At 33.9% G+C, this 14,055-nt stretch overlaps 1 protein-coding gene across 1 annotated transcript; it reads right to left on the bottom strand.

Annotated features, from left to right (window-relative positions):
• Positions 1 to 11,650: 11,650 nt before the first annotated feature.
• Positions 11,651 to 13,768, bottom strand: LOC105799479 (alpha carbonic anhydrase 7). The gene is made up of 7 exons (XM_012630072.2): positions 13,632 to 13,768; positions 13,309 to 13,514; positions 13,113 to 13,219; positions 12,929 to 13,031; positions 12,385 to 12,543; positions 12,185 to 12,238; positions 11,651 to 11,887 (listed from the first exon to the last, which is right to left on the bottom strand). The coding sequence occupies exons 1-7, from the start codon at positions 13,720 to 13,722 to the stop codon at positions 11,804 to 11,806; spliced, it is 804 nt and encodes a 267-aa protein (XP_012485526.1). The 5' UTR covers positions 13,723 to 13,768; the 3' UTR covers positions 11,651 to 11,803.
• Positions 13,769 to 14,055: the final 287 nt, after the last annotated feature.

The following is a 14,055-nucleotide window of genomic DNA, read 5'->3' as shown; positions in this document are numbered from 1 at the left end:
CCAAATTGGTTTGGATATGCTTGTATGCTTACCTTAAATGTGAATAACTGGTAAGTTAAATTCCAAATTATATGAACTTACTAAGTATTAAATGCTTATTCTGTGTTATTTTCCATGTTTTATAGTAATTCAGAAGCTCGTCTGGGTTGGAAGCTGGTTGGAGTTGATTCACATTATCTATCGGCCTTTTTGATATAATTAGTAAATTAATTTTGGTTATAATGACATGTATAGGTTAATTAGGCCATTGATGCTATAAAAATGTTTTGGTTGGAACTAGCCATTTGAATGGCTTGTGTTGGATATATATTTTGATATGTATATAAGTGGCCTAACCATGTTTGATGTGTGTTTGTAATGGTTGAATGATGGATAACTAATAGGTATATTGAAGGTTGGTTTGAATTAGTATATTTGATAAAATATGCATATATGTGTATTTGGTTAATTTGGTAAGTTTGGATACTTGGATATATGTGGTAATATATCATGTTTAATAAATTATTTTTGGCTTGTTTTGAATACCTTGTTGTGGCTTGTTGAGTTAGGTTGATGTCAAATTGGGTGAGAAATGTGGCTTGGAAAATGACCTACTTTTGTCCACACGAGTAGAGACACGGGCGTGTGTTTCAGCCGTGTGTGACACACGGCCGTGTGTCCTTGTATCTTTAATTTGCACAAAACAGAATGCTCACATAGCCTAGCACACGGGCGTGTGGCTTGACCGCGTGACCCTAGTCAGAAAGCTCACAAGATTGAACATGGGCTGAGACACGACCGTGTGTCCCAATTTCGAATGTCTACACAGCCTGAGACACAAGCGTGTATCTTGACCTTGTGAGACTCACGGCTTGGCCACACAGGCATGTATCCCCTGCACTTTTGAAAATTGTTGATGTTTTCTGAAAAATTCTTTAAGTAACCGATTTAGTTCTAACTTATTTCCAATATGTACTTTGAGCCTCAAGAGCTTGTGTAAGGGACAATATAATTGATTTTGATTGGTTTCTGATATAAATGCTAGATGATATGAAATATTTGTTAATTAATCTATAAAATTCTAGTAACACTTCGTAACACAATTCCGGTGATAGATACGGGTTAGGAGTGTTACATGTATAACAAGAATAAAAATTAAAATATAAAATAAACTTGAATTATTTACTATTTGTGACAATGTAGTCTAAAAGGTATAATGATTTTTTAGCCCTTCAACTTTACATAAGATGTTATTTTAGCACTTCATTTAATTTTTCGCCTATTTTAGCCATTAAACTTGTGTTATTTGTCAAATAATCTTAAAATTAATGGAAAAATTAATGTTTATTAACTTTGTTGATCTCATAGCCGTGGATGTCATGTCAACAATTAATTAATTTTAAAATTTTAAAATTTTAAAAATACATAAAATTATAAAAATATTTTTTAAATTAAAAATTAATTACTAAAGTCATCCACGCCAAGATATATGTTTTAATTCATTAAATAATATATTTTTATAAATATATATTTGTGCTAATTAAATAGGGTTAGTTTAATGTATATTAAATATCAAATAGTTTAAAAAATAATTGATAGAATAAAATAACATTTTAGAACTAATAAAAAATGAATTAGTACATAAAATTATTCAAATAATATACAAATTTGGAACTATACAAGAAAGTGAATACAAAAGATATTTACATTAAATAAATTATTACATTTAATAATAATTAAAAATAATTGTTGAAATTTGACTTTCTTTCCAAAACAAATTAACAAATAAAAAAGATTTAAGATTACTTGCTTCATGTTTACTCTCCTTGTACGTCTCTATCTATTATGCCTAGCAGGTTCTTGGTTCTTTTAAGGTTTCAGTGTGTTTTTTGTAGTTTTCTAATGTTTTTGGGTGGCGCCGTCAAGATTAATTGCTTGATTTCTTTAAACTTGATGATGTTTTGTGTGGGCGAAATAAGGGAATGGAAAGAGGTTTTGCTGCGTTATCATTAAAGGATGAGGAAGAGGAAGCTGTTCAAGTGCAAAGATGGTCGAATCCAGTTTCTGAGAAAGAGGAATTATGTTTGGTAGTGTTTTTTTAATAGCAAGTGTTATACACTTCCCAATGATGAGAAGTACAATGGCAAATCTCTAGCATCCAGTTAAAGGGGATCAAATTTCATATTTGGTTGAGAAAATATTTCTGTTTAGATTTTTTCATAAGATGGATCTAGAGAGGGTGTTGAAAGGATCTCCATGGACTTTTAACAATCATTTAATGTTGGTTCATTATTTGGGGAAGGGAGAGGATCTGCTGAAGGTGCCTTTAATCGTTGCAAATTTCTGGGTTCAAATTCATAATGTGCCTTCGAGGTATTTCTCTGAAGTGCTGGTGAGACAAATGGGGGACTTCATTGGGAAGTTCTTAGAATATGATGGCACAAATCTAGGTAGAGGGGTGTGAAATCATCTTCGTATGAGGATACAGATGGATGGACATGAGGCGTCATTTGAGAAGGAAGAAAGATATTTTAGTTTCATCCGGGATTTGCTCGTATGTCATTTTTAATTATGAATGATTAACTTTATTCTGTTTCTTTTGTAGTCAACTAGGTCATGACAATTCTTTCTATCAAGCAAAGATGGATCTAAAGTTTGAAATAGTTGAGATGGGGTGGGACCTATAAGTAGAGCTTAATCTAGAAGAACATTTGCGATGAACAATATATGGTTAAGGGGAAATGAGGGAGAGATAATCTGAGGGAATGATTATGAAAGGTCTAATTTGGGTAGAAGTAAAAAGGAGGAAAAGAATGGATGAGGGTTGGGAGGTTGTATTGACCCCATATTGGGGGAAAATTAAAAGGTGGCCTGAATCGAGCTCTGCATGTGGAAAGGATTCAATCGAATTTACAAGGTTGGATAGACATAGACCAAGATTCGGCGATGTGTGTGATGGAGGATGGTGATAGAAAGAAGAGGCCTAGAAAAGAGAGTGATAAATTTATGGAAGGGGAAGAGATAGGGTCCTTGGTCGTGAGGAATATGAATGTGTTAGAAAAAAAGTCACTTATTATCGGTAGTTGCCAAGGGGCAAGCCGACCGACCACGATGAAAATCTTCTATTGGAATGTCTATGGATTAGGGAGTCCACGGGCTATTAGAAGGTTTCGATATATACTAAAATTGTACAATCCCCAGGTGGTCTTCATCATAGAGACTAAACTGAACAATGTGTGAATGGAAAATGTTAGAAGGAAGTGTGGTTTTCTAAATGGGGTTGACATTACAGCGGAAGGATCGAGAAGAGGTTTATGTTTGGCAGGGAAAGATAATATCAATATTTGTTTAAAAAGTTATTCAGTCTATCACATTGATGTCGGATTGAAGGAAAGTGACGATGGAAAGGAATTGAGGTTTACTAGGTTTTATGGCTCCCTTATGCGCATAACAGAGGGGCTACTTGGGGAATGTTGAGAAACTTGAGTCGATTCCAAGGCTTACTTTGGATAATTTGTGGAGATTTTAATGAGCTATTTTATACCTTTAAAAAGGTGAGTGGTGTACCAAGGGAAGAGAGGAGGATGACTGCTTTTAGAGGTGTTTTGGATGAGTAAAACTGATGGATGTTGGCTTCTTGGGTACTTGGTTTACATAGGAAAGAGAGAATTTGCCGAAGACTAATATTCGTGAAAGGCTTGATAGGGGAGTGACAAATTTAAAATGGAGGAATATGTTTCCATCAACAGTAATCTATCATTTACCGCATTCTTTTTCTGACCATTGCCCCATTCTGCTTAATACAAATGTATGATTGAATCTTATGTTCAAAAAGGTATTTAGATTTGAGGCATGGTGGGTTAATGAGGAGAATAGTGCGGATGAGGTTAGACGATTGTGGTAGGTAGGTAGAGGCAATATTTTAGAGAAGTTAAAGGGTTTACAATATGGGCTTGGGAGATGGGCAGTCAGGCTTAGACATAAGAGGGAAGGGCGTAAGGAGGATCTGACAAAAAAATAGAGTTTCTCTTAGATCAAGATAGAACTGATGAGAGTATGGCTGAATTGATTGATACTAGAGTTCACCTTAATTTGAAGATTGATAAAGACGAGATGTACTGGGAGCAAAGGGCCAGGGTAAACTGGTTGAAATTAGGGGACAAAAAATGAATTTCTTTTCATAATTATGCCTCGTAAAGAAGGAGAAGGAACATTATTCATAGTTTATGACACGATGATGGAAGAGGGACTTGTAATGCTAGGGAGATTAAGGAAATTACAAGAAGTTATTTTCAACTACTTTTCTCGTCTAATGGCTTTGGGGATTCTGAGCATATCCTTGCTGGGATTGAGAGGTGTGTTTCTGAGGAAAATAATTCGACGTTGATAGCGAATTATATAAAAGGAGGTTGTGGCGACTCTTAAGGAGATGGGTCCTACGAAGGTGTCGAGGAATGATGGTTTTCCGGCTATATTCTTACAACAATTTTGGCATATTGTGGGCAATGAGGTAATAGAATATTGCTTGGGCATTTCAAACAGAGGTATGCCTGTGGACCTTTGTAATTTTTCTAATATTGTGCTTATACCTAAAGTCTCTAATCCAGTGAATTTAGGAAATTTTGGACCTATTAGTTTATGCAATTTTCTTTATAAAATAGTAGCCAAAATGGTTGCGAATCGATTCAAAAGTATAATAAGCAATTGCATTGATGGTGCCCAAAGTGCATTTGTGATGGATAGATTAATTTCAGATAATGTGCTTCTTGCCTATGATATTCTTCATACCTTTGGACAAAAAAGAGTTGGGAAGAAAAGGGTTTATGGCACTTAAGTTAGACATGAGCAAAGTGTATGATAGGGTGGAATGGCATTTTTTAAGAGTAATTCCTACTTCGTGGGTGGAAAATATTATGAAGTGTGTCATATTGGTTTCATATTCAGTAATTATTAATGGAAAAAGTGGCCAGACATTTAAACCGGTGAGAAGGATTAGACAAGGGGTCCCTCTTAGTCCCTTCTTATTTTTAATTTGTAGTGACGACCTTTCGGCGCTTATAAGGATAACTTTGAGGGAGGGTCGATTAAGGGAGCAAAGGCAAGTAGAGAGGGTTCATTGGTTTCTCATTTATTGTTTATTGATGATAGTATATTGTTTGGAAAAGTTAGTGAGAAGGGTGCACAATATTTGAAATCAATTTTAAGGGAATACGAAAGATGCTCGGGACAATGCGTCAATTACGACAAATCAACGATTTTTTATAATAGCAACACTTCAGAAGAGTTTAGGCGAATCGTTTCTAATATTCTTGGGGTGAGGAATTCAAATAATATGGGAAGATATCTTGGCTTACCGAATGTGGTAGGGAAAAATAAAAAAGCTTCTTTTCAGCTCTTAAAGGATCGCATGAGGTAACGGATTGAGAATTAGAGTATGAGATTCTGCTCTCAATGAGGTAAGGAGGTGTTTATTTAAGTTTTTTATAGGCTATACCTACTTACACTATGGCCTATTTTTTGCTTCTAAAGTCTGTGTGTAGAATTGGATAACATTATGGCTCGATTCTAGTGGCAAAAAGGACTTGGGCAAAAAGGGATTTATTGATGCAATTAGAAACGGCTTTAAGATATTAAGGAGAATGGGGGCAAGAGATTACGTAGTTTATCCAAATTTAATGTTGCGTTATTAGCTAAACAAGGTTTGGCGTATTCTTAATTATCCAGATTTAATATTAATAAAAGTTCTAAAGGCTAAGTACTTTCTAAATACGAATTTTCTTAATTTTGATTTAGGACGACTACTTTCGTGTATCTGGAAGAGTGTATGGACAACTAAAGGATTACTGAAGGATGAGATTTGTTGGAGTGTGGGAATGGGTCAGAATATTTCAATTGTTGCTGATGTGTGGCTCCCTGGATCTGTTAGTTATAAGGTAGAATCAGTAAAAAATTACAATGAACTCAATAAAGTGGCGGATCTAATTGATGAACAAAAGAGAGAATAGAAGGTTGACTTAATTTATTCTGCCTTCTCTAGAGAAGAGGCAGACAGAATTGTGCGAAGTCCCTTAACAATGAACCTATGCGGACTTATGGTATGAAAAGAGGAGGCCTCTAGAGAATTTTCTGTGCGAAGTGCTTATAAACTATTACATGGCATTTTTCCTAATTATTTACAGACTGAGGCCAAAATATTTTACAAAAAACTGTGGAATATTCACATTCTAGGGAAAATTAATTTGGAATTTTATTCCTTACTTTGTTAATCTTCGGTGTAAGAGATTTCTCTCAGTGGTAGTATGTTCCAGATGTGGAACAGCTGCTGAAAACATTGATCATATCTTCAGAGATTACCCTATAACGCTAGAAGTTTGGAATAGTTTGAATCTGGAATGGGTATTAATAAGAATAAATTCGTCAAACTGGAAGTGGCTTACCTGAGTGTTCAAGAATAGTTCCAGCATACAATGTCGAGTGTTTTGCTGCTCTTTGTGGACAGTTTGGACAGACAGAAACAAAGGATTACACGAGGGAAAGAAAAGTATGGGCCCAAAAGTTGCTGCATGGATAAACAAAATATATTAAGGAATTGGACGGGTGTGAGGTTTGGGATCTTACCACGAGGCACGAGTCTATGGGTTGGTGCCCACCAGCTGGTTCCGTTTTCAAACTTAATTTCGACGCCACTTTTGATGAATCTTGACCAAAATCAGTCTCAGGGGTGGTGGCTAGCAATGTTTCGGGAGAGGTCATCTCATTCAAAACAGTAGTTCACAGGGAGATGGCCTTTTTGTTTACAGTAGAGGCCCTTACGTGCCTCCAAGCAATGTTCATGGGAAAACAGATGGGGTTTACATCAATTGTTATCGAAGGAGACGCAATATCAGTAATACAAAAAGTAAATCAGATAAGATTGATAAATCAATGATTGGGGGTATAATACGAAACATTTAGCAGCAAAAGTAATATTTTCACCAAATAGCCTTTCAGCATACATATAGATTTGCAAATCTAGTGGCTCACAACTTAGCTAGAGAGGCAATGAGAGAAGAATCGCGAGCATACCTGATCGGAAGGGTCCTTGAGCGAAGAACATCAGATGTGGATCTGCGAAGAAGGAGAGAACCTGACTGAGTGTTGTTCGATAGGTGGTCTTTGAGTGAGAAGAGAAAAGGAAAGTGGGATAGTTGATGGGCTTTGGAAACCACTTTTCTGGGGACTGGAATCGGTGCATTTATTGCAGATATGCTGATTGGATTCCAGCTGTGATCAGACTGAGAGTTTGTTTTAATTTTTTGTTTAGTTTTTTAATTCGTTTTTATTTCTTAAGTGTACGTTTAAGTCCATTTTTGCCACTGTTGGGTTTTGTTTTTGTTTTTTTTTATGGGCTTGCCAATTTTGTTCGCCCATTTGTATTTGTTTTTCTTTATTTTAATATACCAGTTTGATTTATCAAAAAAAAAAAAAGATTACTTACTTTGTAAAGTATAAACAACTTAAAAAATAAAAATAAATAGTAATATCATAATATTATATTACCTCATCATCAATTAAAATATTATTCTAAGTTATTATTGCTAATAATCTCCATTTTTTACCGGTAATTTTTCTTAAATGCTACTTGAGTGAATATACCTAACTACCAAATGTTATCCATAAAGTTAAAGTTAATTTTAATTAATATATAACTTTGATATTAACTAAGTGATAATTAATATGCTTAGAGTTCTATTCAATTAATAACTCTATTTTACATAAATAAAATTAACACTATTTTTTACATCTTAATTATTCTTAAATGTGTAATTATTAAATTATAATTATATTTTTAAATGCATAATTATCACAACTTCTATTTTAAGTCAAATTTTTAACTAAAGATTTTAAATGAAATATTATAATTATTTTTGTTGAGAATCGATCCGTATAAACAACAAAATAAAAAAGGTAGATAAAATCAAATACAAATTTTACATGGAAAACTAATCGAAGAGGATATAAACCACAAGCAAAGGAAGCTTCGACTTTTCACTAAATGAGTAAACAAACAAAAGTACAATATGGAGAAAATAAATCTAAATATACTAAACATACAAACTCAATCCCTAAAAACAAAACCCTAACTCTCATAGAGTTCTCTCAAAAGGGATAGAAAATTTTTTCCATAGTTACCATGAAAACTCTCACCAGAGCTCATCTACGATTACATCTTGTTGCACCCAAAAGAAAAGTCTTGTAGCACTACATTTTTAATTGCCTCTTAATTGGCCTCTCAAAATAAGGATACAAGACTACCTTTAAATAGGCTAAGATTAGAAGTCTAATTATACTAAGATATCCCTGAAGTAATCAAAGTTTAACTGGGAGAAAAAAAACCCGATTTATGTAAGGAACACATCGCCACGTTGCAACGTCCTCATTCATATCGTCACGACATCGTCCGTACTTGTAATATCGAGAAACTTCTCGTTGTGACGTTGCTATTTGTTCGGCCAAAAATACGAGTCCCACCCCTTATAAAAATGCATGGATAAGCTAGCCATTAAAGCCTAAGTTAATACAAGTTTTGAGTAATAGCATTCTAGCTTAAAGATTTCCTTTTTTAAAGGTTTGAAGAGATTACTTCCTTGTGTTGGAGATCTGTTTACGTATCAGCTGTACAAGCTCATTTTGCCCGGGCCCAAACCCACCTAAACCTAAACCCAAACCCACTCAAACCTAAACTCAAAACCCATTACAAACTAAACCCAAATAAGCCTAGACCTGGCCCAATTAACCCAATTACCCCAAACCCATTTCTATCAGCCCAAAATAAACAAAAAATAGAGAAAGAAAGAAAAACCTAACCCTAGGTGCGCCGCACCTAGGGTATTCGGTCCCAACTACAGCCGCCGTTCCTCTGACCAGCGCCGCACGGGCTTACCTGCTCCACCAACTCCTTCGGCACCTGCAAGGAAGAACACACACGCAACAACAAGTACAATAACAGTAGAAAAATTGTAAAAAAATTGTTGTAATGGGTTCTAAATAGCCGAATATCAACTTTGTAAGGGGCTTTTTTCGAAAAAATTTTGGAAGAAATAAAAAAGTTTTTGAAGGTGATTTTCTTTGGTTTTTCCAATTTCTCTTTTTCCTATTTTCGTTTTATTCCTGTTGTTCTAAGTTGATTCTTTATTTTTCGTTTTTACTTAGCCATACATACATATAACAAGATAATAAAATAAAATAAAGAGGAGGGTTTTACCTGATTTGGGCAGATGTGAGGAGGAAGAACCGAAAGGTCTCTTCCGATTTTAGCCCTTGTCACCGGGTTATTCTGGTAATTTGACCCCAGATCTAGGTTCTATTCGAAAAAATGAACAAAAAGGGGGTATTTTGGTTTTCCGGCCACCGCAGACGGCGGCGCCGTCGTCAGCGTCCGGCGGCCGGTGCGGTGGGTGATGACCGGAGCCATGGCCGGCTGGGGGGACTCTGCAGAGAAAAGAAAAGAGAAGAATTAGTTTTTTTTGAAACAGGACAGAAATGATTTTTTAGCAAACTTTTTAACTTAAATAGTGATGATGAAACGGTGTCGTTTCATCCAAGCTCCGAACGCCCCAAAACGGCGTCGTTTGAGCTTGGATCGGGCTGACCTGACTCGCCTGCTTAAGATCCGCGTGTTTTTGTGCGGAGGGGAAAATTGAGCTTCTAGCCCCTTCGCTTTTTAATGATTCTTCAATCAGATTTTGTTTTATTTTCAAATTTACTCCTTTATTTTATAATGGATCTCAATTTGACTCCTCATCAGGGACGACGTCGTTTTATAAGCGTGGGGAACTTTTCCCTTTTGGGTCCCCCTGTTTCGGCGTGTATCACAATCTAGTCCTTTTCGTCCTTTTTTTATTTCGAATTCGCCCAGTATTTTTGTTTTTACTTTGATTTAGTCCCTTTTAGCAATTTATTATTTTGTTCATTATTTTAATGTTATTATCATTATTATTTATTGTTATTGGTTTTATTTCCCATTTATTTAGTCATTACAATCTTTTTAATGCCTTAACTAGTTTTTATTTATTTATTATTATTTTAGCTTTATTTTCATAATAATATGTACATATATCTATGTATATTTTATGTATATGCGTACACATATATGTTTCTATATTTTATTTATATATACCTATATACATGTCTATACTTCATTTTCATAAATATATATATATATATATACTTACATATACTTTATACTTTCAAAATATATCTTGCATATATTCTTTACATTTTATGATTCATATATACCTACACATATATTTTATATATTTGACGATTGTTATATACGTATATATGTATGTACATACACTTACATAATTTTTCATGTATAATAATTTGAAATATGTACACATACATATGTTTTCATATTTTCATTATTTTATATATATATATATATATTTATATATCTTTTATATTTGCATCATTTTGTTAATTTTGTTCATTTATTTACATGTTTATTATTGTTTGTTTTCTTACTTTAGTTCCTAATTATTTGTTACCTTCCCGTATGATTGTTTTTATTATTTATTGTTTTGCTTGTATCATTTTATTTACTTTGTCATCATTATTATTATTTTACATCCATTTTTACTCAGATTTATTAAAAACGAAAATTTCAAAATAAAAGTAACACTGGGTATTTGGGATCTTCGAGAGAATCGAGCCCTAACGTATTGGGTTCTGATTTTCTTTGTTGAATCTAAATAATCGAGATTACTTTTTAAAAAAAAAAACATGAATAAAAGCTCATTATCGGGAATTCAATATGTCGTGTCCTAACGCATTGGATGTGACACGTTATTTTTTTTTGAGATGAGGATTTTCTTAAAAATAACCGAGGCAATATTCAATATTCGGAATGTTGAGAAATTGTGCCCTAACGTATTGGGTTGCGATTTCCTCATCTGACTTGAACAATTGAATATCTTTTTTTTTAAATTTTATCGTAGGAGTTTTTTTATAAGCAACCTATTTTGTACAAGTCATTTTAAAACAAAGGATCGTATTTTAAATTTCTTTAAAATTTTCAATTTTCGACATTAAGACATTGACTAATCAACAAGGTACCAATTTTTGGGCGTTACGAGGGAGCTAATCCTTCTTCGTACGTAACCGACTCCCGAACCCGTTTTTCTAGATTTCGTGGGCCAAAATCGTTGTTTTAATAAAATCAAAACCGTTTATTAAAAACAATCACTTTTCGAGGTGATCCAATCACACCTCATTAAAAAAGATTGGTGGCGACTCCCGTTTCTTCCCGTTTTCATTTTCAAAATCCAAGTCGACCCCGTTTTTCATAAAAAAAAAGTGTCAACATCAGCATCCATTAGAATTCTGCCATCCTCAATTCTTAAGCATTTGGAGGCATTAAATTATTATTATTTTATTTGGACGCACCATTTTTTTTTAATTTGCACACAGTAGGTATTATAACTCATTTTTTAAACTTAAAAAAAAAAGAAAGATAAAATCTCCATTTTCCTAATAAAACTCAGATATGTATTGTGAAAGTTTTGTTATATTATACAATGTATAATAATGCATAGATCCAAGCATATGTTATTGGGTTTAAGCAGAACTAAATCAAAAATCAAAACCTATATATGACAATAAAAATATAAGTAAGCATGGAAAAACTCACTTATCACCCACATAGTGAGTGGGTAAAATTTAGGTAACAGCTTTATATTATATATAGAAGTGAGACATATGGTTCATTAATTTCTTTTATTAAGTATAAAAGGTACACCCTTACGTCGTACAGAGTTAAGGGTTAGACATGGTTCATATGTTTTCAAGTGAAAATACTCCTCCTTGGACGGAATAAGACAGTTCTGTTATTGAGTGGTTGAGTTGGCCTTGAATTGTTCCTGTTTTGCTGTAAAATAGTCGGGGGGGGGGGGGAGGGGGGGGGAAGAAGAGAAGAAATCAATAAACCTCATTCAATTTTCAGTAAAATTATATATTGGACTCCTTGATTATCAAAACTTGACCCACGTCCCTGATTAGATTAAAATGTTGGGGAGACCATCCTTCTTGCTATCTATATTAGCTTAATTCTTACTCAAACTCATGTTGATTTAATTATTGATCTTGTTCCTAAACACATAAAATTCATATATAAAATGAAAATTGTGAATTGAAGGTGAGTTGCATTGAGTTTGAAAACACTTACAGGAGGAAGTACAGCCTGTAACGCTTCAATTTGAGGCCGAGTGACCGTCATGGGCTTTATAATTAAGAAGATTACAATGCAAACAAATTAGTAATAACACTAATCAGATATTGATCGTCATGCAAATTTTAAAATATACGTTTCAGCTACTCTTCATTTAAAGTTATATACATATCCGGCAAAAGTTTTAAGGAAAAGACCTGTCGGAAGACTGTCCAAATCACGTTCTCGGAGCAGGGAGGAGTTGTAAGTGAGCCATTGTATCGATAATAACTTGAGCCAGGAAATCCTATACTTTCTGGATTAATAGGCCCTAAATTCTGGTCTCCCATTCCAAGGCTTAATATGGAGGAGGAAATCTGTTACCCACACCAACAAAAGCAAATTAACTACTTTGGAAATAACAAAAATCATACACTAAAAACTTTATATATTCAATTATGAAGGCTCTCATTGGACAAATAAAGAAACTAGTAAAAATATCATTCACCATATTATGTAAAATTGAGAATGTCTTTTTCTTTCTTTTCATTTTCATAAAATCTCTATCCTGTTCGTCCCAATCCGAGATTGAGACTAAATAAGTTGTACTAAACCACAAATTGGTAAAAAAACATATAAGAAAATAATTATGTATCTATAAAGTTTTGACTTTGTAGAGTTGATCTTGTTTGAGATGAACAAACAATCGAAAACTCGATTCAAACTTTTTTTTCCAAAACACAATTTAAAATGTTGGCATACGCTATGAATGAAGCAATCGGGCATGCCATAACGGTAAAGAATCCCGACGACAGCAGTCTTATTTTGGGGACCAAGATGAACTACGTGAATCTCCAACGGAAACCTGTAAACAAATATATGTAAACATTGGTTTAGAATTTAGAGTAGAAAGTTTTAGAGCTTAGAACATAGTTAAATTTGATACCTAATTCCATTGATAGTGTGCTCTGAAGGTGAATGCCAGTGACAGTTAACCACTCTATAAGTTGTTCCATTGATGGTGATGTTTCCAGCATCCCCTGACCATACCACCTGATGACGACGATACACCAAATATGTATTTTTATTTGAAATAAAATCAAAATAATAAGGAAAATGTGTGTGTATAGTCGATAATTTACCGCAACATCTTCAGTCCTATTCCTCAAAATAGCTTGAGCTGATGTATAGTTCCTTTGCAACTCTCCCAACTCAGAATTGACTTGGACTGTTCCAATATCAATAGGAGATTGCTTTCGTCCGTCGCTGCAGGTTCTCCATTCGGGTTTGAGTGTGCCCCAACGCGATGGACCCCTCCTTGTTTCTTCGTCATAGTTAAATTCATGATCTGTCACAAACAATCCAAATTTACTTCTCATTTTCATTTATTTTTGAAACTTGAACAATAACTTATTTAAAAGGTAAACATAAAGGAAAGGAAGCAAGAGAGAATATATATATATACCCTCAGACACGGATTGAGAGCAAGCCGACAGAGAGTGAAAAGAGACGAGGAAAACAACAAAGGCAAAGTTTGTATAGCCTAAGAATTCCATGGTTTGGTAATTCCTTGGGATCTCCAAGTCTCAACCATCAAATTTCTTACTTATTTGGGCATGATTGTTAGCAGTATTTATAAACAAGCCGCTGGTGCAAGAGTACGTCATCCCTCTCATTGCATCATCAAGATAGACTAGCCTACTTTCAAAAAAATAAAAATAAAAGCCTTAGGGTTTTTTTACCATAATACAAAAAAATTTTAATTATGAAAATGTAACTTATTATACATTATTTATGAGAAATATATGTTTACTACCGTAAAATTGGGTGTCTGCCAAGATGTGTGACACCAACTATAAAAAACAATATTTTAATAATAAATAAAATAA

This window comes from Gossypium raimondii, chromosome 9 (genome assembly GCF_025698545.1).
Source record: "Gossypium raimondii isolate GPD5lz chromosome 9, ASM2569854v1, whole genome shotgun sequence".
NCBI classification, from domain to species: Eukaryota; Viridiplantae; Streptophyta; class Magnoliopsida; order Malvales; family Malvaceae; genus Gossypium; species Gossypium raimondii.
This window is presented reverse-complemented; position numbering and strand designations above follow the sequence as displayed.

What these genes read in the sequence shown, in the direction of transcription:
- LOC105799479 (XM_012630072.2), bottom strand. Translation starts at nt 13,722, where the DNA reads ATGGAATTCTTAGGCTATACAAACTTTGCCTTTGTTGTTTTCCTCGTC. An exon ending in CACACTATCAATGGAATTAG is followed by an intron (nt 13,032 to 13,112) that starts GTATCAAATTTA and finishes ATTTGTTTACAG; the next exon opens with GTTTCCGTTGGAGATTCACG. An exon ending in CCGATTGCTTCATTCATAGC is followed by an intron (nt 12,544 to 12,928) that starts GTATGCCAACAT and finishes TGTGGGTAACAG; the next exon opens with ATTTCCTCCTCCATATTAAG.